A 24715-nucleotide genomic window follows, 5' to 3' on the forward strand; every position below is an offset into this window, starting at 1 on the left:
TTAGTTGCGCTAGGTGTCGGTTGAACGCACCCTATGTATATACATACATATGGAAAGATACTACCCGATTTATAAATTTACAGCTGCGGTCAACCAATCACGCATAAATTAAAAAGTTAGCTTTAATAAGATATAAGTTTAGTTAAACCCTGTCAGACTGTCGCCATATTCATGCAACTATCTAGAGAGGTGCACGCGTTCTAAAAAAATTTTGGGCGAGATTAACCTCTACCGCTGAATCCTCGTAGTAATAAGTCGAGGGAGCCGGTCATGTAGTTTGGTTAAGTGAATAAATACTGTATTAAATCAATATATTTGGAATCACGTTATTCAAAACTCAAGATTCTATGTGGATACACCCAAAACCGCCACAATATTAATATTATCAGCGCTACCTATCGGTAAATTTTGTCATTTTTGTTGGAAATTTTTTATATACGTATACATTTATACATTCTCACTTTATTATATTAGTGTTAAATGCACAGAGCGATAAACGAAAAATATTGTAGATTTATAAAATGGTAAACGTCTTAGAATAAAATAAAAAGCTTTAAATTTTGTCAGGTTTCAGAGTCTGTTGATACCTTGTATATTTCATATAATAGATTAATATATTATATCGTAGAACTGATTAATGAAAATACAAGACTTACAATAAATCAATCTGAACAAAATAAATTTTTGCATTATTGAATTAATTCACTGTAACACAGCAGCATTAGCAGCAATACTTGGATTATTGACAACTTCTCCAAGACTTTCTAGTAACTCCTTCCTATAATCATCGAAATCTCCATCGATTTGGTCTATTTTCTGATTCTCGATTACATACAAACAGCATTCGGTTTCTCTAATTAAACGTTCATCGTGAGAAACAATGATTACTCCTCCTTTATAATCATTAATGGCCTGTGCTAAGGCATCAATAGATTCAATATCTAAATTGTTAGTAGGCTCATCAAGAATTACAACATCTGGTGCATTTAAACACAATTCAGCCAAAGCTACTCGAGCTTTTTGACCTCCAGAAAGATCCTTCATTTTTATTGTATGGGCATGAGAACTTAAACCAAAAGTCCCAAGTTGTTTTCTTGCTTTTTCATAAGGCAAGTCAAATAAACGCATTAGATACTCAGACGGATTTTCCTCTGCTGTTAAGTGCTCTCCCGAATGCTGGTCAAATCTCCCTATTCTCTAAAACATATTGTTTTTAATATTTAGTTTGTGACTAGAGCTGTGAAATAATAGCTCTAAAACCTACCAATCGATGATTTCTTATTAGTTCACCTTTTTGAGGATGAAGATCCCCAGTTAATAATTTTAAAAAAGTAGACTTTCCCACTCCATTTGGACCTACTATGGCGACTCGAGAATTTAAATCTATTCCAAAGTCTACATCAATGAATAAGTAATTTTGACCTTCATATGAAAACGTAACGTCTAAAATTATATTTGCTTTGCATTATTAAGAATATTAACTCCTTTAGAAATTAGTTTTATTATAAAATAAGCAGGTTAATTACTTACTGTGAAGCCCAAGAATTGGAGGCTGTAAAGGTGGTGGATCAGGAAAATTAAATTTAACTATATATTCCCTTGGTCTTTGTAACAATTCTTGTGGTCCATTACTATCTTCTTTCTTCTGCAGTTTAGTTTTGTTTTTTTCCTGCTTTCTAGTAAGGGCATCTTTTTGCCTTTTTTCAGCCTGTTTTTTACTTTGGCCAGAGGCCTTTAAATCCTTCAATCTTTTTTCCTGTTTCTCATAAGCTTTAATCATTTCTTTTCTCTTTTGTTCATACATCTTTTTGAACATACTATAATTTCCTTTATAGTAAAATAATTTTTGCTGATCTAAGTGAATGATATCTGTACAAACATTATTTAGAAAGCTCTGATCATGAGAAACTATAAGCAAGGTTTTTTTCCATGCTTGGAGATAATTATCAAGCCAAATCACTGCATTCAAATCTAAATGATTTGTGGGTTCATCAAGTAGTAGAAGAGTGGGTTCCAAGAACAAAGCTCTGGCTAAAGAAACACGCATTCGCCAACCACCAGAAAAGTTTTTTGTTGCTCTGTCTTGCATGGCCATATTAAATCCTAGCCCAGCTAAAATTCTTCTAGCCCTTGGTTCTGCAGAATCAGCTCCAATTGCTTTTAACTCTTCATAAACCTATAACATATGATAAAAATCTGTTAAATGAATATATTATTACTTTTAAATATTTACCTCTTGCAGTCGAGTCTGTGCTTGTGTATTCCCATTTTCTACTAGCTCTTCAAGGTCTTTAGTTTCTTTCATAAGGTGTACATACTTTTCATCAGCATTTAAAATAACCTGGACTGCTGGAGTATCATCTGCTACAACTTCTTGCTCACAATAAAGCACATCAATATTAGGTGGAATAGCAAAAGCTCTTTTCGCAATATGACGTAAAAGAGTAGTTTTTCCATGTCTGAAATAACATTGGTATTTGTATACTGTCTTAACTTCCAATGGAAGCAAGCCATATCAGGAGGTAATATGGAGCATGCAGCAAATACAATGATAGCGAAGTACCAGAATGTAGCTATATACATATAAATAAATTGGTACCCTAACATTGCAAAAATTGGCCGATAGTTTGTGCTGATAGTATGCATGTACATCAATACACATTTTCATCTCACTGTCATTATATTGGTATGCACGATCCTTATACTGATTCAAAAACTTTAAAATTTAAATTAAGATAAAAATTTATCACAACATTAGTAACACTTGTCCTTCATAAACAAGATATTAAAAGTAAAGAATACATATTACTAACAAATTAATAAGCATTAGTAGTAAATTAAATTTTTATTTTTTGTAGTAAGTATTTTGAGCTCTCATATGGCTTTCTTATATTGTGCAGCAGTGTAGTAATACTTAAATATTTTAAATATTTACATACATACCCATTTGGACCTACCAAACCGTACCGTCTGCCTTGAGCTATCAACAAGCTGGCATTGGTAAACAATTCCTTTCCTTTAGCAGCAATACTAAAATTTTCTACTTTAATATCTACTGCATTTTCTAGTTGGTTAATACCTCGTTGTTGGGTTTGGCTCTGAGAGACAGTAAAATTTGATTCCAGCTCACTATAACCTTGTCCACCAACTTTTGTTAACATTTCTACTGCTTTCTCATATTCCTGTTGTTTTTTCAATTTTTTTTTCTCCTTGTGAGTTAATTTTTTCTCAATCTCTTCAATCTGCATTTCGGAAATTTTTGAAGTAACATCGGACATTTCTATGTATAAGTAAATCTACACCATCCAGTATGGTATGGATGGACCAGGCTGGACCAAGCTCAGCGTTGCCAAGTCCGCCATGTTGGAAGATACTACGCTGTATAGTTTGGCTGCGTTCCGTTATTACTGCATGTACTGAGCGTTTCCGTTTTACAATCGGATTGAATGCGAATTGATTTAGCCGCAGGGGTGCAAACGAGACGAAAGATCCGATGAAAAGTTCCCTAGATTCTAATCCAAACCTTCCGATAACCATAATCGGATTTCGGATTCAGATTGAGGAAATGGTGGGGGGAGCTAGATTTGAATTTAGCTATTGAAAATTTATCGTGTTTTTAAATCAGAGCGGTGAGTAGTAATAATAGACATTCACTAAACGTAAGATGATAATAAATTTTTAATAAAGTTAGAATATGCGAGTAATAGCATAATTAAATAAGTGTAAAATTAACTAAATAAAAATTATAATATTTAGCTAAGAAAAATAAGATCTAAGTCGAATTTTCTATAATATCAGCACTAATATTATTTACTTCTTTTTAGATGGATCTGGCCAATAACCTTTCAAATATGGAGAGCATAAATTTTCAGCATTTTCATTGGAATATAAGTGCTACAAAACTCCTTTTACACGAAATAAGTGAGAAGAAATACATACTAAGTGAAAAAAATTGCTACCAAAAGCGTTTATGGCTAAGTATAGCTGAGAAATTAAAAAGCCACGGCTACAAAGTGAATTTTGAGCAATGCTGTACAAAGTGGAAAAATCTTAAACAAAAGTTTAAATATATTAAAGAAAAAAAAAGCCAAACAGGAGAGGGTAATAAAACATGGTTCTTTTATGAAACCATGCAAGGTTTATTGGAGCATTCACCAGAGATATCGCCAATTGCATTAGCTTCTAGTACTAGTGGATATAATTGTCAATTAAATAAAACTGATTCAAGAGATATAATTGCAGAGATCATTGATTGTGAAGTGAGCCCTAGTAACACTATACCAAGTAAATGTCATTGCCAGTCCAAAAATATAGAACGTAGTGTGCGAAAAAGGCGATCAACAAATAATCAATCCTTATTAGAGAAAATTTATGCACAAAGGGAGAAACATCATATAGAAAACATGAGGATTAAGAAAGAAGTGTTATCGCTTTATAAAAAAAGTGCTGTAAGTAAGAACATCAACATAAATAATCAACCTTTTCATTGATAATGGTTATTTTTTTAAATAATTTTTGTTTTATATATTTTATTGCTCTTTAGAAAACAATAGAAGCTGAAGCCAATGAAGAAAAGTGAAACATTAAACATTTGGTTGAATATGAAATTAAGCGTTATAAAGTTTTAAAATTTTATTTACAAATATGGACATGTTTAAACTATTGTAAATATTTGTTTAGTCGTTACTGTGTATATTAATAGTTTACATGATGAAAGTTTCATAATTAGATTTATAATTAAGTGTTGCTTACTACAGATTACGTTTATTCCATAAATGATTTTATTATATTACAAAGATTAAAATAAATGTTTTAGTACTAAATGCATATACAGAAACCATTATTTCAACGCTAAAGCATAGATTGAAAACAAAGTATTCGATTTTTGCGTAAGACCTTTTCAAAGCCTTTTATCATTATTGGTATCCTTAATTGTTAGAGTAGGTAAAGATAAACATTTTCTTACATATATGTTTCGGAGTATCTTAAGTGAATATTGTTATCATATTTTTTTCAACCATTCAATTAATATAATGCTTAAACAATGATAAACTGGTTCTAGATATTACCAATAGGACCTGCAGGCATAAATTTAGAAACACACTTCCTAAAAACATGAAAGTTTCAACAAAACCATAAATTAACTTAAACTTTAACGATGAGTAATGCTAATAATAGTTAATAGTACTTAAAATGTAAGATAAGTTCTGCATTATACTCTGATTGTTATAATATATAACATTATTTTTATTAACCCTTTGCTAGTGCTCGAAGAATCAAAAGTAGAATAAGAAGATGATAGTAAATGAGATTTAAGAATCAATTTATCAAATTAGCAATTATCTCTCTTTTCTCCACTGCGTCTGAAAAAATATTATGTATTTCATTATGCAAGTCTCCATTATTATTTAAATCTACATCAAATGGATCATCCTCGTGATCAATGCATATATTATGTAAAATACAGCTAGCTAAAATTAGTAGTGGAATCATGTCGCTATTGTACATATACACGAAATGTAATTTTCTAAATCGACCTTTTAATACTCCAAAAGTCCTTTCGATAATTATCCTCATTTTTGATAATTTTCTGTTATAGTTCATTTGTATTTGGTTTAAGTGCCCATTATCTTTATACGGAGTTAACAAATATGTCGATAATGGGTAAGCCGAATCACCAATTATGTGTGTATTTTGTGGAAAATATAGACCCACATTCCTATCAATTAATTGTTTGATTTCACTACGATTCCACACGCGACTATCGTGCACACTTCCACAAAATCCAGCAAAGACATCAATGAATTTCATTCGATGGTTACAAATACCTTGCAGCACCATAGAATAAAAACCTTTTCTATTAATGTAACTATTTGGATTATCACTTGGAGCACTGATTGGAATATGACATCCATCTATTGCCCCAACTACTCCAGGAAAATTATCAATTGCCATGAATTTATATTGATTCCGAAAAATTTGCTGCTGTTCTGGCCATTTAATATATTCTTTAACATGGTTTTGTAAAACAAAAGCCACATTAAAAACGCAATCCCATAGCGTGGCTTTGCTTACACCAAACCGGTCAGCAACAGATCTGCATTACAGAAAAATACAGGTAACCCTACTATATAGTTGTAGACTTTCTTTATGTTTAAGAAAATTATTAATATGATGATAGCATTGTATCATTTATTAATTTACCTATAAACCTCTTGATTCCCCAAAACCCAGAGAGTCATTGCGAGTTGTTTATCAGGATTTACTTTAGGGTGTCCAGTCCTGCTTACTATACATAGCCCAATTTTCTCCAAAACAGTTTCAAAAGTGGTTCTGAATAAACGAAAGTGAGACTTGAAATCTATACAAATATATAGTAACATTTTAGTTATACAATACAATTTTAAATATATTTTAAATATAATTAAAGGAAAATTTTATTCCGATATCACCTGTTAACGAATAGTTTAATGCTATGTTGGTATAAAATTCCTCAATCCGTAAATGATTTTCCCTGTCATATGTCATAATGTCTTCAATAACTTCTTCGTCATCATCAAATATTGTAGTCCATGTGTGTAAATGATCCATGCTCTAAAATAAGTATTTAAATGTTATGTAAAAAAATATAATTTTAAATAATACTTCTTAATCATTAAGAATTGTTTTTATACATCTGTAATTAAACTTAGTAAATGGTTACGGCCTCTAAAAGCATACTTCACTAAAAGTAAGTTGAAAATCAATTTTTTGGTAATTGGTTCTGTTAAGAATTAATTTTTTTCTAGATCAATATTTTTACTCAAAGAATGAATTGTGTGTCAAATATTCAGAATAAATTTTATGATAAATTTCTAAATATTATAGGATATACATTATGCTATTACGTATATTCTCACTATTAGAAATTTATTATCATTTTACGTTTAGTGAATGTCTATTATTTCTACTCACCGCTTTAATTTAAAAACACGACAAATTTTCAATAGCTGAATTCAAATCTAGCTACCCCCACCAATTCCTCAATCTGAATCCGAAATCCGATTATGGTTATCGGAAGGTTTGGATTAGAGTCTAGGGAACTTTTCGTCAGATCTTTCGTCTCGTTTGCACCCCTGCGGCTAAATCAATTCGCTTCCAATCCGATTGCAAAACGGAAACGCTCACTGGAAGTACATACAGAGCGAGTTCGGAAATTGGCTCTACTCACTTGGTCGAAGCTTTCCCTATTAGCTCGGTCTAGTAATTCTGTGTTCGGACCAACTAGGACCAAGCGAATAGAGGTGAGTGAGCTTACTCTTTTTTATCATACCCCTTCCAAAAGCCTGTCCCCTTTACTGAATTTTGACAAAGTGGGATTTTGAAATACAAGAACAGGGACCATTTAAAATTTTGAATATTAATAACGTTTCTAATTTTTTATAAGTTAATCATCCTATTACGATTCTCTAAAGATTGGTAAAATATCAGTGGTATCAGTCAAGGAAATGGATTATAGCCTGCACATTTGCCCTGTTAGGCAATTTGCATTAGGATTCTTAGCTCACTCACCTCTATTCGCTTGGTCCTAGTTGGTCCGAACAAAGAATTACTAGACCGAGCTAATAGGGAATTCTAGGGAAAGGTTCGACCAAGTGAGTAGAGCCAATTTCCGAACTCGCCTACATATACTGCAAGTATACTTCAAGAGTTGAGTTCGGAATTAAACTCTTTTCACTCCGACGGAGCTTTCCCTAGAATTCCCTATTCACTCCGTCTAGTAATTCTGTGTCCGGGAGCAAGTTAGAGACTATGTTTCCATTAGGGTTTAAACTGGGTTAGGGTTGGGATAGAGTTGGGCTACGGTTAGCGTAACTCCAATGGAAACGCTTAAGGTTTATGACGAGTTACCCAAACTAAATCCTCTTTTACAGTGCTACCAACATTGCATTGTCGAATTTACATATTGAGGTAGAATGTAAAAATGGTCACAAGGGGATATTATTTAACTTTATTCATCACTCTTTAAGTAAAGTTCATTAAAATTATTGTTGAAAAAGGAGATTTGAGGATTTTAACTGAGTATTTATTTCATTAAAATTAGGAAGAGAAAAAAAATGGAAGAAAAAGAAAATGTAGGGAAAAGGAAAATTTGGAGTTATAAAGAAATTGAATATTTCATTAACGTGATTAAAGAAATAAATGTCATCCGCTTAATGGATGGCAAAAGATTTAGGACTGCAGATATTTTTAAAAAAGTGGAAGAAAAATTTAATAGTAGTGGCATATATAATAGAAGTTTTCAGCAACTTTTAGATAAATTTAAAACTATGAAAAGTAAGTAAATACATTTTCTTTTACGTTTTGCAGCAATTAAAACATTTTATTAATTATATTTCTAATTAAAGTGGGCATGATTATTTTATAGAGCAGTATATGGTAAGCAGATTTAACTGTTCAAAGAGCGGGACAGGAGCTGCAGAAAAATCAGGCTGCTTATTTTATGAAGAGCTTCATGAGTTATTTGGTCATAGACCAACAGCAAATCAATGCGGAATTGATTCAACTCTATTGCCAACTAATTCATCAGAATCCACAAGTGAAACTTCAGAAATACAGGTTGCAGGTACGGCTATATTATTTTATTTAGAGTCCAGTTGAAAATCCGCAAAGAATGTGTAATTACTTTTGTAAACTATTAATTTTAACAAATAAGTTTAAATAGTTTTAATACTTATTTACATATTATAGATAGTTTTAAATATCAACAATTCTAATATTTGAGAATAAAAACTTATTTAAATCAGTTTAATAATATTTTTGCTTAAAGTAATAATTGAAACCATAATTAATTTGATCTGCCTTAATTCACTTTTATATTATTTTTGTCTTATTAAATAAAATGAATAATTGAATAGTACATATGTATCTTTCAGATGAAATCTTTGTTAGTAATGCAACCTGCACAAACAAGAGAAAAATGTGTAGCTTTTCCACATTATTAAGCGAATCTAATGATGAAGAAGCAGTAGATGATCCTCGACCAATTACTGTAGATGACTCTTTTCAAGACTGTGATAGTAAAAGAAAGAAGCAGGTCGATAAAAACCGTAATTTAAAAAAACGTGAGAATCCTAAATCAGGATTAAGAAATGTAATGAGCGATTTTGCTGAAAAAATTATACAGTCACAAGATAAATGCATCGAGAAGTTAATTTTAGAACAACGCCAAATGGATAAAAATATAATGACTGAATTTAATAATATTTGCAGTCAACAGACTAATATTTTGTTAAATGGCCTGCAAAAGCTAAATAATTTTTCACCACTGCATGTAAATTCAGTAAATCATTCTGCAATCATGAATGAAAATTCAGGTATATAAATGTTAAATTGTAATGGTGTAGAAGAAAATACTGATTTTACATACCTTAATTAGGTTTGAAAATGTGTTACCTACAAGAAAGTGAAATAATTTAAATTGTTTTTCTACTTATTATTAATTATTCTCTTGTGTTTGTTTGAATTACATTATCATTACAGTTTATATTTGAATCCACATATACTCATAAAAAATGATTGTCGTGAAAATTACGTTATTTTAAGAAAACAGATGTATGAAAGTTTATTTTATGTTAAATAACATATAGATATATATGGCTGTATTATTATAAGACTTTTATTATTTTTATAACTTTAATAAATTAAACATTTGTATTTAAAACAATAAAATTTCTTATACTTTAAGTCTCTTAATAGGCAATATAAAAGTAAAATGACATATGCGACGATTACTATGAATCCCTAAATTCTATCTTGAGGCCTTTTTTCATTATTAGAATGTATTTTTTTTAAACATATTACAGCTCTAAAATTGGTATTTAAAGATGAGCCATCCTGTATTAACATTTTTATTTATCTGAACGATCGTCTTAATGGAAATTGTGTTAAATAATTTTTTAACACTTCTCTAATTTCTGTAGCATTTACATTATCTTCATTAAGTGATCTGTGGTCATTTGGTTGTGGAAAAATGAATTCTACATTATTAAATTCATTCATCCAAGAATATCTAAATTCTTCTTTATGAGATTCAACAATGTTATGAAGAATGCAACAAGTGTATACCACATCTGGCACAAATGTATAATGGAGTTCAACTTTTTTCATTATGCGACGCCAACGTGCTTTCAATCTGCCAAATGCAATTTCTATGTCTACACGTGCACTGTTTAGATGCACGTTAAATGATTCTTCTTCTGGCGTTAAGTGATGATTTTTTGTGTATCCTTTTATTAACCATTGCAATAAAGGATAAGCTGGATCTCCTATAATCATGTATGGTATTGTACAACCATTTAAAGTTATGCAATTCTGCAAAAAATATATGAAATTAAAATTTGAAATTATGAATACTTTTACAGGACTAAAAATCTATTGGCATACAAAAAATACATAACATACCTGTGGTATTACATCCTTGTTAAATTTAAATAAATTAGATTCCTTAAAAACCGCTGCATGATGGGATGATCCTGGTGCTTGACAATTTATATTTCTAAATCTAAAAAGAAATTTAATAACTAAAGTAACGTTTTCCAATACAAATAAACTTTTTGTTTACATAAATGTAGATCAAACATGTCTGTACTTCGTACTTAAAAATATATTATTTTTATTAAACTTATACATTTGTGTGATCAACAACCGCTTGCAGAATTATTGAAGGCCAACCTTTCCGGTTAATATAATCTCTATATCCTTCACTGGGTGGTGTCAGTGGAATATGGGTCCCATCTATAGCTCCTATCAGTTGGGGAATGTAAGATCGTTCTTTGTATATTTCAGCAATCATTGCGCATTGAGCTTCAGTATACATTTTTATCCAAATTGGTCCTAGTACTTTATTAATGGCATTAACAACAAAGTGGAGACATCGCCACACAGATGTTTTAGAAACACCAAATAAGTTGCCTACAACTCTCATTTCGCAACAACTTGCCAAGTAGAACACTGTAATCGCAACAGCCTTTTCCACAGATATAGGATCTCGTTTAGTTAATGCTGCATTTTGCAGACTGTTTTTAAGAGTATTCACTATGTAATAAAAAACAATTTTCTTCATTCTAAATGATTCAACCCAATCTTCATCTGTAAACTCATTTAATATTATGTCTTCCCAAAAATGTGAGCTTCGAATTTTGCTCCATATTCGTGGAGATCTTCTTAAATTGGTAATAGCAATTAATTGCCCAAACATGTAAGAATTTGGATTTATTAATTTTAGGATGCTGTTGAGCATAATTTTTTTTCCACGTTGGTGCCGTTTTTTAAACAGAACAAAAAGTCTATTAATGTTATAAAAATGATTTGAAACCATGGCTAATGCTAAGGCATCCATCATATACACTAGTATACAATAAATTGTTAGAATCAATTTCGCATTGATTTGCTGTTGGTCTGTGACCAAATAATTCATGAAGCTCTTGATTTTTCTGCAGCTCTTGCCCCGCCCTTAGAACTATTAAAACTGCTTGCCTAATACTGGTCTATAACATAATTAAACTCACTTTAATTAAAAATATATTTCATAAAATATTTTAATTGCTGCAAAACGAAAAAGAAAAAATATTTACTTACTTTTCATAGCTTTAAATTTATCTAAAAGCTGCTGAAAACTTCTTTTATAGGTGCTATAGCAATTAAATTTTTCTTTCACTTTTCTAAAAATATCTGCAGTCCAAAATTTTTGTCTAATGAAGTTAAATAATATCCCCTTATGACCTTTGTTCATTCTACCTCAATATGTAAATTCGACAATGCAATGTTGGTAGCACTGTAAAAGAGGATTTAGTTTGGGTAACTCGTCATAAACCTTAAGCGTTTCCATTGGAGTTACGCTAACCGTAGCCCAACTCTATCCCAACCCGAACCCAGTTTAAACCCTAATGGAAACATAGTCAGAGAGTGAATAGGGAATATGGAAGAGCTGTGATAGCTAATTGCTATTCTATCCCCACTTCTAAAAGGAAAATAGGGGTAAGGATAAATAAGAAATATTGGCACTAATTGGGAGCTCCGGCTGACTAGTTTAAGCGGGAAAGAAGCAAAATTGACAAATGTTGGTTTCATTATTTTGGAATTAAATTTCAAACGTTTGTTTATATAAATCTAAGGGCCTGATAAAGTAAGTGAAATAAAATTTAAAATAATACAATATCGTGTATAGTTAACAAATTAATCTTTTATTTCTTTTTAACAGTTTTTATGAATAATGAATTTAGTTCGTGTAGACTCTACCAATTTTAATTTAATTTATTTTGATAACTGTCTTCTTTCAATTAATTGCAATAATTTAGTAGTACAGCAAAAATGAAAAATTCCAGTAGCAACTTTATCCCTCCATATATTTTTAATATAATTTTATAAACTACTCACTACTTTTTTCTTGCAGTAGGACATCCATTTTTATTTTATCAAAATAAATTAAATTAAAATTGGTAGAGTCTACACGAACTAAATTCATTATTCATAACAACTGTTAAAAAGCAATAAAAGATTAATTTTTTAACTATACACGATATTGTATTATTTTAAATTTTATTTCACTTACTTTATCAGGCCCTTAGATTTATATAAACAAACGTTTGAAATTTAATTCCAAAATAATGAAACCAACCTTTGTCAATTTTGCTTCTTTCCTGCTTAAACTAGTCAGACGGAGCTCCCAATTAGTGCCAATATTTCTTATTTATCCTTACCCCTATTTTCCTTTTAGAAGTGGGGATAGAATAGCAATTAGCTATCACAGCTCTTCCATATTCCCTATTCACTCTCTAACTTGCTCCCGGACACAGAATTACTAGACGGAGTGAATAGGGAATTCTAGGGAAAGCTCCGTCGGAGTGAAAAGAGTTTAATTCCGAACTCAACTAAGGGTGAGTCCGACCAACTCATTTTAATTTAAAGGGACATTAAAAAGTATCACCAACCTTAGAAAAGGAAAATAATTTTATGTTTTAACGTTTCCAGCTTGCACAGGTTATAGTATAATGAATAAGGAATAAAGGAATACAAAAATTGGACCAAAATACCAAATTACCATAGAGGTAAACTTCAACAAGTTATCACTAACTCCGAACCTCGTCATTCCAAATAGTTTTGCTTTTAAGGTAAGTTTTTTATTTTGCGTTATATTCTAAAAATAATATTTGTCAACAATGATAATTTTTTAAAATAAATGTAAAACAAGTTTACGTCAGAAATATAAGCTTATCTTTGAGAATATTTCATAGGATTCCAATTTGAAGCAATTCTATCTAGAAATTGGTTAAAAATTGATTTTTTGAATTTTTCAGAGTTGTATGAAGAATGGACGATTTCAGAGAATATGTTTCAAGATTCTTATTCGAAAATGACAATGCAGAAGAATATTCTAGCGTTGAAACATTTCAAATACATAGAGAGATGATAAGAGATTTATATTGTAGCAGAATCGAAAATTTTGAACAATACATTTCAAGATTTATATTTGAAGATGATGATGAGGAATTTACTTATGCTCAGACATTTCGAAGACCCAGAGTAATAAGAGAAAGAGTTAATTATTTAGAAATATATGATGATGTTGATTTTAAAAAAAGATTCCGCTTATCAAAAGAAAATGTATGTAATTTGTTATCAGTAATTGGACAAAAATTACTTAATAGAACAGAACGGTAAGTAAATATGATGTTAACTTATAGATAGGTTCTGCTTATTGATATCACCCAAGCGAAGAATAAGAAAGTTTATACTTTTTCTGTTTTGTGATTGCAACGTAATTTTCGAACATTCTCAATTAATGAAATTTAATATTTTCAGGAATAATGCAATCCCACCGATAATTCAGCTTCTACTAATGCTTAGATTCGCAGCAACTGGTTCTTTTTTAATGACAGTTGCCGATTTTTGCGGTATTAGTGTAAGTAGTGCTCAAATGATTGTACACAAAGTTACCGCCGCAATTGCAGCGCTTCATACAAAATTCATCAAGTTCCCTAATAAGTCTAATGATATTTTAAAAAGTAAAGCAAAAAATTTTAATCTATCTGGATTCCCCCGAGTCATTGGTGCTATTGACTGCATACATATAAGAATAAAATCTTATGGTAAAATAATGCATTCTATTATACACATTGTATGTAAAAACGAATAATGCTTAAAATATGCTCGTTTTATTTCAGGTGGTGAGGACGGTGAGATCTATAGAAATAGGAAAGGCTTCTTTTCTATTAACGTACAGGCAATAGTAGACTCTAGTTTAAAAATACTTGATTTGGTCGCTCACTGGCCAGGATCGACACACGACGCTACAATTTTTAATAATTCATTTATAAAAATGCGTTTAGAAAATGGCGAATTTGGTAATGGAGTATTGTTAGGGGATTCGGGCTATCCATCGTTACCGTTTTTATTAACACCTCTGCAAAACCCACAAACAGCAGCAGAGACATTATATAACGAAGCACAAATCCGAACTCGATCGATGGTGGAGAGAGCGTTTGGGATTCTTGGTAAACAGTTTCCTGTCCTTACACTTGGATCACGTTTTCGTACACCTGAAAACACTTTACCTTTGATAACTGCTTGCGTAGTATTATTCAATATAACGAGATCAAACGAGGAAGATGTGAAGGATATTAATGTTGATGCTTATAATAATATAGAGAGAGAGCTACATCAGAATCTTACTGAAAACGAAAGAGAATATTTCATTCATAATTATTTTCAAAGGTATTAGTATACAGGGTTTTTCTCTAACAGCGGAACATAGGAGATTTCGTGTTATTTGACTATAGTAAATTTTACTATAGTGAAATTACTGTTTTCCATTTAATTTAAATATTAAACGTAGTAACCAAGATTAATTGAGTAAAATGACATTTATAATGAATAATAAAAGCAATTAAACTAAAATAACTATTAAATTGTAACTATCTACGCTTTTATTAATTATAATAATGTATAGTAAGTGCTTCATTGCTATAGTTAAATAACAATCCTATGTTCCGCTGTTAGAGAAAAACCCTGTATCTCTTGTTTTAATATCTATATTAAATGGAAGTCTCATATATTAAAATGTAAAGAGAACTAAGGATTAAATTTAATCTTCTATAGCCAATGTAACAAAACATTTGAAATTGCAGGCTGTTGTAAGAAAATATTGTTGAACCAAATTCATGCAGATGAGTGAAGGGAACTTTCAGATTACAAAGAACAAAAATGAATGAGAATTTTAGCTGAAGGATGGAACAGTTAATTAAAGTGAAATAGACTACTGTTCGCTGTATATATGAAAAGATAAATGCAGATGTTGAATGGTAAAATATGCAATAATTGTATGAATAACGAAATAAAATTATTAATATTTTAATCTAAATCAGTTCTTTAATCATTAAACAAGAGAATATGAAACTTTGAATAACATTATTAATTTTAAATATTAACTATAATATCACAGAGCTTAACCTTCACTTGATATAATTAACATATTAAGTATTTATAATATCACAGGGTTTAAACTTTAGATCATATAATTAATTAACATAGTAAACATTATTAATATCACTGGACTTTGGTAACAACGAGAGTAAATGTCACATGCAAACAAATTTTAATCGATATCAGTCATAACCTATACTCCTTCGTCCTATTCAACATGTAACTTTTCGTGATATTCATCTCTGGGAAATGCAGTCTAAAACACAAAACTTAAGATGAAAAATACATAAACACCTGTCTTCAATTACTAAAATTATAAACAAAAAACTATTACCAGTGTAGTTGAATGCATGTTTGCTGATTCTTTTAGTTTGACCTCTAACAATTTTACTTGCAATTCTTCCTTTTTCAATTGCATATTTAGAATTTTTTTCTCATAATTTGCTTTTTCTAGTAAATGCTGTTTCATTAAATGAGCTAGCTCTAGTTTGCTTTCTAATAGCAGGTCTCCTTTTATTTTCTTCTTCTTAATCGTTGAATTAACAGCTATTTTATTGCTCAATGGTGGACTTATAGGCTTCTTTAATTGATTTGGAGACCATTTATCCCACTGATTCACTTCATTTTCATCAATTAAAAACTAAAAATGAAATTAAACATGTTTTAATAAAAAGATTTATTAATTTACATATGCTAATTTATACTACGAAATAATAAGTTTTGTCTTACTTGAAAAACTGCATTATCCGCATCATCTGGATCATCAGCCTCTTCTTCAAAATAATTTTCAACTGGAGTATTAATAGAAGACGAAAAACTAGTATCCGAGTCAAATGGGTTATATAAACCATCTACTGATTTTTGTATTATTTCATATGCTTTCTCATATAGTATGTTTGGCTTCACTTCATTTCTACCACCACCTGAAAGAATTGTTATACGTAAACTAAGAAAAATATTATAATTGTTTAAACATTTTAATTACCTGTTTTATATAACTCTTGCTTTAGTTTTGCATAATGTTTTCTGGTATTCGTTTTTGTATTTACCCAGAATGTTCTTAATGACTCACTGTTTATGTGTTGTCCATGCATTCTATAAAATTTTGTACTGATTTCATCCCACGATTTATTTTTCATAGATGTGCTTACAGCATCTGTTTTCTTGTTTTCTATAACCGCCGAAAATTCTTTTATTAACTCTATTATTGTCAGTTTCTTATCAAACGTTAAGTATTCTTTTTTCTTGCTTTCATATTTTGTTCTTAGCTGTTCATTAAGTTCCATCACTACTAGCACATCCAGTTTTATTTACTTCACCAAAGTCCTTATGTATAATAAAAAATTATCATTGTTGACAAATATTATTTTTAGAATATAACGCAAAATAAAAAACTTACCTTAAAAGCAAAACTATTTGGAATTACGAGGTTCGGAGTTAGTGATAACTTGTTGAAGTTTCCCTCTATGGTAATTTGGTATTTTGGTCCAATTTTTGTATTCCTTTATTCCTTATTCATTATGCTATAACCTGTGCAAGCTGGAAACGTTAAAACAAAAAATTATTTTCCTTTTCTAAGGTTGGTGATACTTTTTAATGTCCCTTTAAATTAAAATGAGTTGGTCGGACTCACCCTAAGGACGTTTATTTTCAGGGATTAGATCCAGATCTCGGATCAGACTTACCGCAGTGTCGCAACTTACGAAAAAAAAATACTATATCACCCTAGAGTAATACGGATCTAGTGAGGAGGCTTTCGCGAGAGTGAATCCGGATCCAGATTTAAGTAAAGTAATTAGGGCCTATTCAGGTGTGGAAATTTTAGCTGTCATTAGTGGCATTATTCTAATCAACAAAAGGTAAATATTAAATTTCCAATTTGTTTTGCTAAAGATAAAGAAAGAAGTATAATAATCATTAATAATTTTCACTTTTTATATAATATATTAATTTTCTTACATAATTTCTCTTAATAACATATTATTTACAGATTAATCAATGGATTATATGAATTTATGGAATATTTTATTTGAAAATAAGGAGGAGGAAGATAATAATACATCATCTTCCTCCTCATTATTTTCAAATAAAATATTCCATAAATTCATATAATCCATTGTTTAATCTGTAAATAATATGTTATTAAGAGAAATTATGTAAGAAAATTAATATATTATATAAAAAGTGAAAATTATTAATGATTATTATACTTCTTTCTTTATCTTTAGCAAAACAAATTGGAAATTTAATATTTACCTTTTGTTGATTAGAATAATGCCACTAATGACAGCTAAAATTTCCACACCTGAATAGGCCCTAATTACTCTACTTAAATCTGGATCCGGATTCACTCTCGCGAAAGCAGCCTCCTCACTAGATCCGGATTAGTCTAGGGTCATCTAGTTTTTTTTCGTAAGTTGTGACACTGCGGTAAGTTTGATCCGAGTTCTGGATCTAATCCCTGAAAATAAACGGTAGACCCTATTATCTCCGAAAATTCCCTAGGCTAAAATAACTATTACGCATGGCCGTCTATAAATTTTATGAATATGAATGGCTTGTCTGTGCATGTAAGGTACATACTAGATTGTCCGAAAACTTTTGTAGAAGTGAGTCGACTACCTATATGACTAGTGAATATGGCCGAAATCTAGTAATATATTGCTATAATGTCGTAAGGCATTTATTGTAGTATTCATTTAGATATCAAGATGAGAAAAAGATAATTGAATAATCTTCAAGATAACGTCAATTTAAAGAAGCAGAAGAAAAAACTGCAAAATAAATGTAATTAAGAAAAACTATGGATCTTAGATAAGTAAAAACGTTTGAATAATTTAAAGTATTTATATATTGAATTTACTAGTGTTACTTTGTGGAAATATATTTTGTACAAATATGATTTAGGTGTTTGTGGCTTTCGCAAAGGATTAAAGAAATGCAGCATAAATGTTTATCAGAATAATAATGAGAGACGAGACAAAAATGACTGATAAGTGTAATTAAAATATTCATGCGTACTTTATTGACATATATGTCATCTGGTATAACTTTTACTGCTACGATGTTCATATTAATTATGATTTTATGATGAGAAACGCATGGGTCAAAGAAGGCAATACTTCTTACAAGGTAAATGTAAACAATTTGCAAATGTATTATACTTTCAATTTCAAATATAAAACTGTGTCTTAACTGTTTAGTTGATTAATTATTTAGATATTACTTTTATCGCTGGAATGATATCTTGCTCATATCTACGATGAGCAGAAATAAGAAGATATGAAGGACTTTCGACTAATCCCATCCATGTAAATTGCTTCCTTTGGCACAGAGTTTATGGTTAGTAATCGCAAGGTATATGTAATTTTTATTACAGTGTTTATTAATTCAAAGTTACTTTTAATTTGCTTAGCTTAATGAGTTTATATATTAAATATGGTCTGCTTTGGTTTTTCAGATATTACTGAGCGACTGAAGTGGAACTTTTATCAAATAACCTATTCAAGGATTATAATAAATATATAGAGTATGGATATATATATAATTATTAATAATCATACGCTGCAAGATTTGTACAGATGACAAGTGTCTTTATAACAGTGATTTTGCAATACTTAATTAGAACAAGTTCAAGCAAAGTTAAATTATACAAGTTAATATTGAAATTTTATCATTTTCACTATTATTAAATATATTTAATAGATATACAATATGCAGGGCGTACCACTTAAATGCCCCAGAGCATAGATACAAAAAGCGTGTATTGCGTTAATTATAAGAGATATTCAATTTTTTCATATGACCCTTTTGGAAGCAAATAACAAAAGGTTTCGAAAAAGTCCTGTGCAAACATTGAATATCTCTTATAGTTGAAGAGGTACGCGTCTTTTTGTATCTATGTTCTGGAGCATTTTAAGTGGTACGCCCTGCATATTGTATATCTATTAAATATATTTAATAATAGTGAAAATGATAAAATTTCAATATTAACTTGTATAATTTAACTTTGCTTGAACTTGTTCTAATTAAGTATTGCAAAATCACTGTTATAAAGACACTTGTCATCTGTACAAATCTTGCAGCGTATGATTATTAATAATTATATATATATCCATACTCTATATATTTATTATAATCCTTGAATAGGTTATTTGATAAAAGTTCCACTTCAGTCGCTCAGTAATATCTGAAAAACCAAAGCAGACCATATTTAATATATAAACTCATTAAGCTAAGCAAAATAAAAGTAACTTTGAATTAATAAACACTGTAATAAAAATTACATATACCTTGCGATTACTAACCATAAACTCTGTGCCAAAGGAAGCAATTTACATGGATGGGATTAGTCGAAAGTCCTTCATATCTTCTTATTTCTGCTCATCGTAGATATGAGCAAGATATCATTCCAGCGATAAAAGTAATATCTAAATAATTAATCAACTAAACAGTTAAGACACAGTTTTATATTTGAAATTGAAAGTATAATACATTTGCAAATTGTTTACATTTACCTTGTAAGAAGTATTGCCTTCTTTGACCCATGCGTTTCTCATCATAAAATCATAATTAATATGAACATCGTAGCAGTAAAAGTTATACCAGATGACATATATGTCAATAAAGTACGCATGAATATTTTAATTACACTTATCAGTCATTTTTGTCTCGTCTCTCATTATTATTCTGATAAACATTTATGCTGCATTTCTTTAATCCTTTGCGAAAGCCACAAACACCTAAATCATATTTGTACAAAATATATTTCCACAAAGTAACACTAGTAAATTCAATATATAAATACTTTAAATTATTCAAACGTTTTTACTTATCTAAGATCCATAGTTTTTCTTAATTACATTTATTTTGCAGTTTTTTCTTCTGCTTCTTTAAATTGACGTTATCTTGAAGATTATTCAATTATCTTTTTCTCATCTTGATATCTAAATGAATACTACAATAAATGCCTTACGACATTATAGCAATATATTACTAGATTTCGGCCATATTCACTAGTCATATAGGTAGTCGACTCACTTCTACAAAAGTTTTCGGACAATCTAGTATGTACCGCATGTAAACGTCCCAAATCGTTCCGAAATAGCTTGCAGTAAGCTTCCAGTATACTGTAAATGTCCTAGGGAAATTCATGACGTCATTAATTTCCCTAGGACATTTACAGTATACTGGAAGCAGAGATGAAACGGGAGATTGCTCATGCGAGGTCCCGAGGCAATCCCTACCGGTAGGCGGCGCTGGTGTTGGCAAACGCGTGTCTCAGGTCCATCTAACCCCTAACGCCATCTATCGGAAGAGACCACGAAGCACGAGCGTTAAGCTTAGAATAGGGTAAAACATATATGCATTGTTGCCAGAAAGTGGAATAAAGAGAGAGCGGAGATATTTTCTCGGACCTCTCTGTCTTTCTCGCTGTTAGCTTCTAGCAGAAGAGTCGAGGCAAAATCTTTCCGTTTCGCTTTGCCGAAAATCTACCAATAATCGATGTCATTTATATTTGCAGGCCAATGCCTTTATACATGATTTTTTCAGCATATTTATTTATCAGCATTGACTTATTTAAATCAATAATAAATTAAGGAAATGCGTATTTGATATATAATAATTATTTTAACTATAATTTCATCGTTATATTTCGCTTATTTCCGTAAAATCTGCATTTCTTTAGTTTATTATTGATTATTGTAAGTCAATGGCAATTAAAAAAAATTTAATCTTAAAAAAAAAAAAAAAGTACCGATCAGGAATCGAACCCGGACCCACGAATCGCCACGCGATTACCTTACCGCCTAGACCACGAGGCTTCTTCAGAGCACCGTAAACAGATAGTCTTTTTAAGGGCTTGAAATCTTCTTTTAAACCATATAAATAAACGAGCAACCGACAGCTTTATTCATTATTATTCTGTCATAATGGTACACAAATTAAGGAATAATTATATTTTGAATAGTTTTCAAAAGCTTTTCCAATAGCCAAGAACGAAGATAAATAATCAACGCTCGCAGTTTCCGTTCTTGGTTATTGGAAAAGCTTTTGAAAATCTACATTATATAATTATTCTTTAATTTGTGTACCATTATCATAGAATAATAATGAATAAAGATGTCGGTTCTTCGTTTATTTATGTTTCAATAGAAGATTTCAAGCCCTTAAAAAGACTATCTGTTTACGGTGCACTTAAGAAGCCTCGTGGTCTAGGCGGTAAGGTAATCGCGTGGCGATTCGTGGGTCCGGGTTCGATTCCTGATCGCTATTTTTCTTTTTTTTTTAAGATTAAATTTTTTTTAATTGCCATTGACTTACAATAATCAATAATAAACTAAAGAAATGCAGATTTTACGGAAATAAGCGAAATATAACGATGAAATTATAGTTAAAATAATTATTATATATCAAATACGCATTTCCTTAATTTATTATTGATTTAAATAAGTCAATGCTGATAAATAAATATGCTGAAAAAATCATGTATAAAGGCATTGGCCTGCAAATATAAATGACATCGAATATTGGTAGATTTTCGACAAAGCGAAACGGAAAGATTTTGCCTCGACTCTTCTGCTAGAAGCTAACAGCGAGAAAGACAGAGAGGTCCGAGAAAATATCTCCGCTCTCTCTTTATTCCGCTTTCTGGCAACAATGCATATATGTTTTACCCTATTCTAAGCTTAACGCTCGTGCTTCGTGGTCTCTTCCGATAGATGGCGTTAGGGGTTAGATGGACCTGAGACACGCGTTTGCCAACACCAGCGCCGCCTACCGGTAGGGATTGCCTCGGGACCTCGCATGAGCAATCTCCCGTTTCATCTCTGCTGGAAGCTTACTGCAAGCTATTTCGGAACGATTATAGTCTTTATACAGAATTCTTACTCTATAGTACAAATAGTGGGTGTTTGGCGATTTTGCAAGGCAACAAATCCTATTATAAAAAAAGAAGAAGTAATTGTGTTTCAATGAGCCTAGCTCGAATTCGAATGGTAGCGGATGCTACTAATGTAACAGTATCAACTGACAAAATTGAACTGTTTTCTAAATTTTTAGAGAAAAGATCAAGTGATGATCTATACAGCGTAAGAATAGGTGGACGATTAAAGTCTTGTGCGATATTAGCTGTAGGTGGTATGTATGTGAATTATTTTTCACTAATTTGCTATTAAATGTTATTTAATATATATATTTTTTATTCTTAGAAACTGAGGATGAATTAGAAAAAATAGTAAACTATAGAAGAATCAAATATAAAAAATTCAATAATTCAGATCTTATAGATGAAAAAGATAGCAATATCATTAATACAGAGGAGAAAGAAAATTACAAAATTGAAAGAAAGGTTAGATATAATATTCATCAAACATTATTACTTTATATAATAAAAATATAATGTAATGGAATAATAGAGTATGATAAGTAATTAAGGCACAATTTGAATAATACGAATTTGCATTTAATTTTAGATTTGTCATAATTATGCATAACATTGATATGTCAGTTATCTATGTAGCTTATGTTCAAAAACATAATTGGTTACTTGTTAAAAATTTTGCTCAGTACGCAAACTGCTTTATAGCTAGGTGTACACGAACACACACATACACAGACATTGTGGTTTTGCTAGTGTTTAAAACTTATGAGAACTGTCTTTAATATTTTAAAACACACTATCAATTATTAAAAGCATTTATATTCTATACCAACGAAATAATGTTTTAAGTTAATAATTATATTTGATAAACTTATAACAACCAGACTATAACAATCCAAATTCTAGGCTCATATGGATAGTCATATTTTTCCATAATACATTCTTTCTATTTCCTATTCCTATACGTTTTTTTTCTTTATAAATGTTGATGATAATTTAATTTTTTAATGTATTTTTTATTTTTATTAACAGAAAAAGAAGAGTAAGTTGAAAGAAACTAACAAGAATATGGTGAATAAAATAGTAGAGACATTTAAAAGAAAGAGAGAAGATGAAATAGCAAGGAGAAATGAAGAGGTAAGATGTAAAATCTTTTTCTTTTACAATTATTGGCATATAGAATTAAACGAAAGTAGTAGAAACAACATTTATGTCAATCATGAAGTAGGAGATAATATATATATATATGTGTGTGTGTGTGTGCACGTTTTTATTTCAGGAATAATTATTTATCATTTATGTTATGAAAAATCAAGATAAAAAAGAGTATCTCCTGATGGTAGACCAGGGTAAAGAGAAAGTTGAACCGAGGTATCACACTTCAGTTTATTTCTGACTTAAGACTGTCCTGCAGCAAACTATTAGGATAATACACTGGATTAAAAAGGAAGGAGGGCAGGCACATTGCATATGGATGTCTTCGTGGCAGCTAACATCCAGCTAAATAATAGAATAGGTATGTATAACTTTATGAATATGGAAATAATTTATGCTTACTTTTAAGAATGAATTTTCATACTCTTTCTAATATTTTTCAGCCACTGGGTAAATATACTCGTGGATAACAGTAATATATGAATTTTTAAAAGTTAGCGAAGGAAGAGAAGACTAATATAATGCAGCGTAAGGATTCGTTTGCCCACTTTAAAGTGCTATGTAACTTACAGGATTTAACAAGCTCTAAGTGATGAGAATAACAATTTACCACTGAATTTGCCTATACGCACTGGTAGCAGAAATTGGAAATAATGCAAGACATCTTAATCCGTAAGGAGTTACTATTAATCATTTGAATATTCTTCAATTTAAGCTTAAGTATTAAAGTTTTCTTCGAATATAGGCTATAATTGTAAAATCATTGCAAATTTCCTGCTTTTGGATACTGCGAAAGACGAAGGACCCAGCAACATTACCCACAACAGGAATGTATTCTGATTCTGCAACTCTAAGCTGTTCTGTCACCATTCAACAATATTCACTCACGGTTACGTAATGAGATGTAGTGTAAGTAAATGGATTTTAATATATTGGCTTTTTCTTCTTTACATATTTAGTATATTTGAAAATGAATAAGAAATTAATTATATTGCGTAGAAACATTAGCTGGATAATAGCAGAATGGCTTCTGGATAAAGTATTGCATGACACTGGACAGATTTACGTAAATAGCTGTTTCTTGGACCTGTGGCAGTTGAGCTGTCAGGAGCTCTCAGAGGTTCTGTTCCAGCATCATCAATTGGAAATAGATACGAAAGCTTGTCACTATTGATATTAGGTTTCTGCAAAAAAATCTGAGTTAAAGATTATCTA

The 24715-nt window shown here is 30.4% G+C and overlaps 5 protein-coding genes and 2 long non-coding RNA genes across 8 annotated transcripts; 3 read left to right on the forward strand and 4 right to left on the reverse strand.

Annotated features, from left to right (window-relative positions):
- Nucleotides 1-558: 558 nt before the first annotated feature.
- LOC136779425 (ATP-binding cassette sub-family F member 1) lies at nt 559-3355 on the reverse strand. The gene is made up of 5 exons (XM_066737015.1): nt 2944-3355; nt 2234-2459; nt 1531-2176; nt 1265-1443; nt 559-1197 (listed from the first exon to the last, which is right to left on the reverse strand). The coding sequence occupies exons 1-5, from the start codon at nt 3276-3278 to the stop codon at nt 703-705; spliced, it is 1881 nt and encodes a 626-aa protein (XP_066593112.1). The 5' UTR covers nt 3279-3355; the 3' UTR covers nt 559-702.
- A 1964-nt stretch (nt 3356-5319) lies between these two features.
- LOC136779492 (putative nuclease HARBI1) lies at nt 5320-6591 on the reverse strand. Its single transcript, XM_066737116.1, has 3 exons — nt 6453-6591; nt 6205-6361; nt 5320-6097 (listed from the first exon to the last, which is right to left on the reverse strand). Exons 1-3 carry the CDS (start codon nt 6589-6591, stop codon nt 5320-5322), a joined length of 1074 nt encoding a protein of 357 aa, XP_066593213.1.
- A 3303-nt stretch (nt 6592-9894) lies between these two features.
- LOC136779493 (putative nuclease HARBI1) lies at nt 9895-11380 on the reverse strand. Its single transcript, XM_066737117.1, has 4 exons — nt 10714-11380; nt 10621-10636; nt 10444-10543; nt 9895-10353 (listed from the first exon to the last, which is right to left on the reverse strand). Exons 1-4 carry the CDS (start codon nt 11378-11380, stop codon nt 9895-9897), a joined length of 1242 nt encoding a protein of 413 aa, XP_066593214.1.
- A 1551-nt stretch (nt 11381-12931) lies between these two features.
- LOC136779554 (putative nuclease HARBI1) lies at nt 12932-15346 on the forward strand. The gene is made up of 5 exons (XM_066737183.1): nt 12932-13151; nt 13338-13697; nt 13843-14129; nt 14205-14754; nt 15168-15346. The coding sequence occupies exons 2-5, from the start codon at nt 13351-13353 to the stop codon at nt 15175-15177; spliced, it is 1194 nt and encodes a 397-aa protein (XP_066593280.1). The 5' UTR covers nt 12932-13151; nt 13338-13350; the 3' UTR covers nt 15178-15346.
- A 64-nt stretch (nt 15347-15410) lies between these two features.
- On the reverse strand, nt 15411-17001 carry LOC136779555 (uncharacterized). Its single transcript, XM_066737184.1, has 5 exons — nt 16862-17001; nt 16448-16788; nt 16192-16385; nt 15797-16102; nt 15411-15718 (listed from the first exon to the last, which is right to left on the reverse strand). Exons 2-5 carry the CDS (start codon nt 16746-16748, stop codon nt 15671-15673), a joined length of 849 nt encoding a protein of 282 aa, XP_066593281.1. The 5' UTR covers nt 16749-16788; nt 16862-17001; the 3' UTR covers nt 15411-15670.
- Nucleotides 17002-18101: 1100 nt separating this feature from the next.
- On the forward strand, nt 18102-19643 carry LOC136779556 (uncharacterized). Of its 2 annotated transcripts, none has more exons than XR_010823605.1 (3): nt 18102-18594; nt 18666-18804; nt 18923-19643. It is a non-coding gene; the product is annotated as an uncharacterized lncRNA (long non-coding RNA). The 2 variants fall into 2 exon arrangements; XR_010823604.1 differs by having other exon boundaries at nt 18682-18804.
- Nucleotides 19644-22678: 3035 nt separating this feature from the next.
- On the forward strand, nt 22679-24046 carry LOC136779719 (uncharacterized). Its single transcript, XR_010823667.1, has 4 exons — nt 22679-22813; nt 23378-23482; nt 23625-23861; nt 23944-24046. It is a non-coding gene; the product is annotated as an uncharacterized lncRNA (long non-coding RNA).
- The last annotated feature ends 669 nt before the right edge of the window (nt 24047-24715 follow it).

Source organism: Prorops nasuta, unplaced genomic scaffold (genome assembly GCF_024137725.1).
Source record: "Prorops nasuta isolate Cenicafe-Biocafe unplaced genomic scaffold, Cenicafe_Pnas_1.2 PNAS00017, whole genome shotgun sequence".
NCBI classification, from domain to species: domain Eukaryota; kingdom Metazoa; phylum Arthropoda; class Insecta; order Hymenoptera; family Bethylidae; genus Prorops; species Prorops nasuta.

Excerpts from the sequence above, each read along its gene's own strand:
- LOC136779555 (XM_066737184.1), bottom strand. The coding sequence starts at position 16,748 with ATGGAACTTAATGAACAGCTAAGAACAAAATATGAAAGCAAGAAAAAA. Across the intron at positions 16,103-16,191 it reads CGGATAATGCAGTTTTTCAA|TTTTTAATTGATGAAAATGA; the intron begins GTAAGACAAAAC and ends TTTCATTTTTAG. Across the intron at positions 15,719-15,796 it reads ACATGCATTCAACTACACTG|ACTGCATTTCCCAGAGATGA; the intron begins GTAATAGTTTTT and ends TTTGTGTTTTAG.
- LOC136779425 (XM_066737015.1), bottom strand. The coding sequence starts at position 3,278 with ATGTCCGATGTTACTTCAAAAATTTCCGAAATGCAGATTGAAGAGATT. Across the intron at positions 2,460-2,943 it reads GGTTTGGTAGGTCCAAATGG|ACATGGAAAAACTACTCTTT; the intron begins GTATGTATGTAA and ends ATGTTATTTCAG. Across the intron at positions 1,444-1,530 it reads TCCAATTCTTGGGCTTCACA|ACGTTACGTTTTCATATGAA; the intron begins GTAAGTAATTAA and ends ATATAATTTTAG.
- LOC136779492 (XM_066737116.1), bottom strand. The coding sequence starts at position 6,591 with ATGGATCATTTACACACATGGACTACAATATTTGATGATGACGAAGAA. Across the intron at positions 6,362-6,452 it reads ATTAAACTATTCGTTAACAG|ATTTCAAGTCTCACTTTCGT; the intron begins GTGATATCGGAA and ends ATATTTGTATAG. Across the intron at positions 6,098-6,204 it reads GGGAATCAAGAGGTTTATAG|ATCTGTTGCTGACCGGTTTG; the intron begins GTAAATTAATAA and ends TCTGTAATGCAG.
- LOC136779493 (XM_066737117.1), bottom strand. The coding sequence starts at position 11,380 with ATGGATGCCTTAGCATTAGCCATGGTTTCAAATCATTTTTATAACATT. Across the intron at positions 10,354-10,443 it reads ACAAGGATGTAATACCACAG|AATTGCATAACTTTAAATGG; the intron begins GTATGTTATGTA and ends TATTTTTTGCAG.
- LOC136779554 (XM_066737183.1), top strand. The coding sequence starts at position 13,351 with ATGGACGATTTCAGAGAATATGTTTCAAGATTCTTATTCGAAAATGAC. Across the intron at positions 13,698-13,842 it reads TTACTTAATAGAACAGAACG|GAATAATGCAATCCCACCGA; the intron begins GTAAGTAAATAT and ends TAATATTTTCAG. Across the intron at positions 14,130-14,204 it reads TATAAGAATAAAATCTTATG|GTGGTGAGGACGGTGAGATC; the intron begins GTAAAATAATGC and ends GTTTTATTTCAG.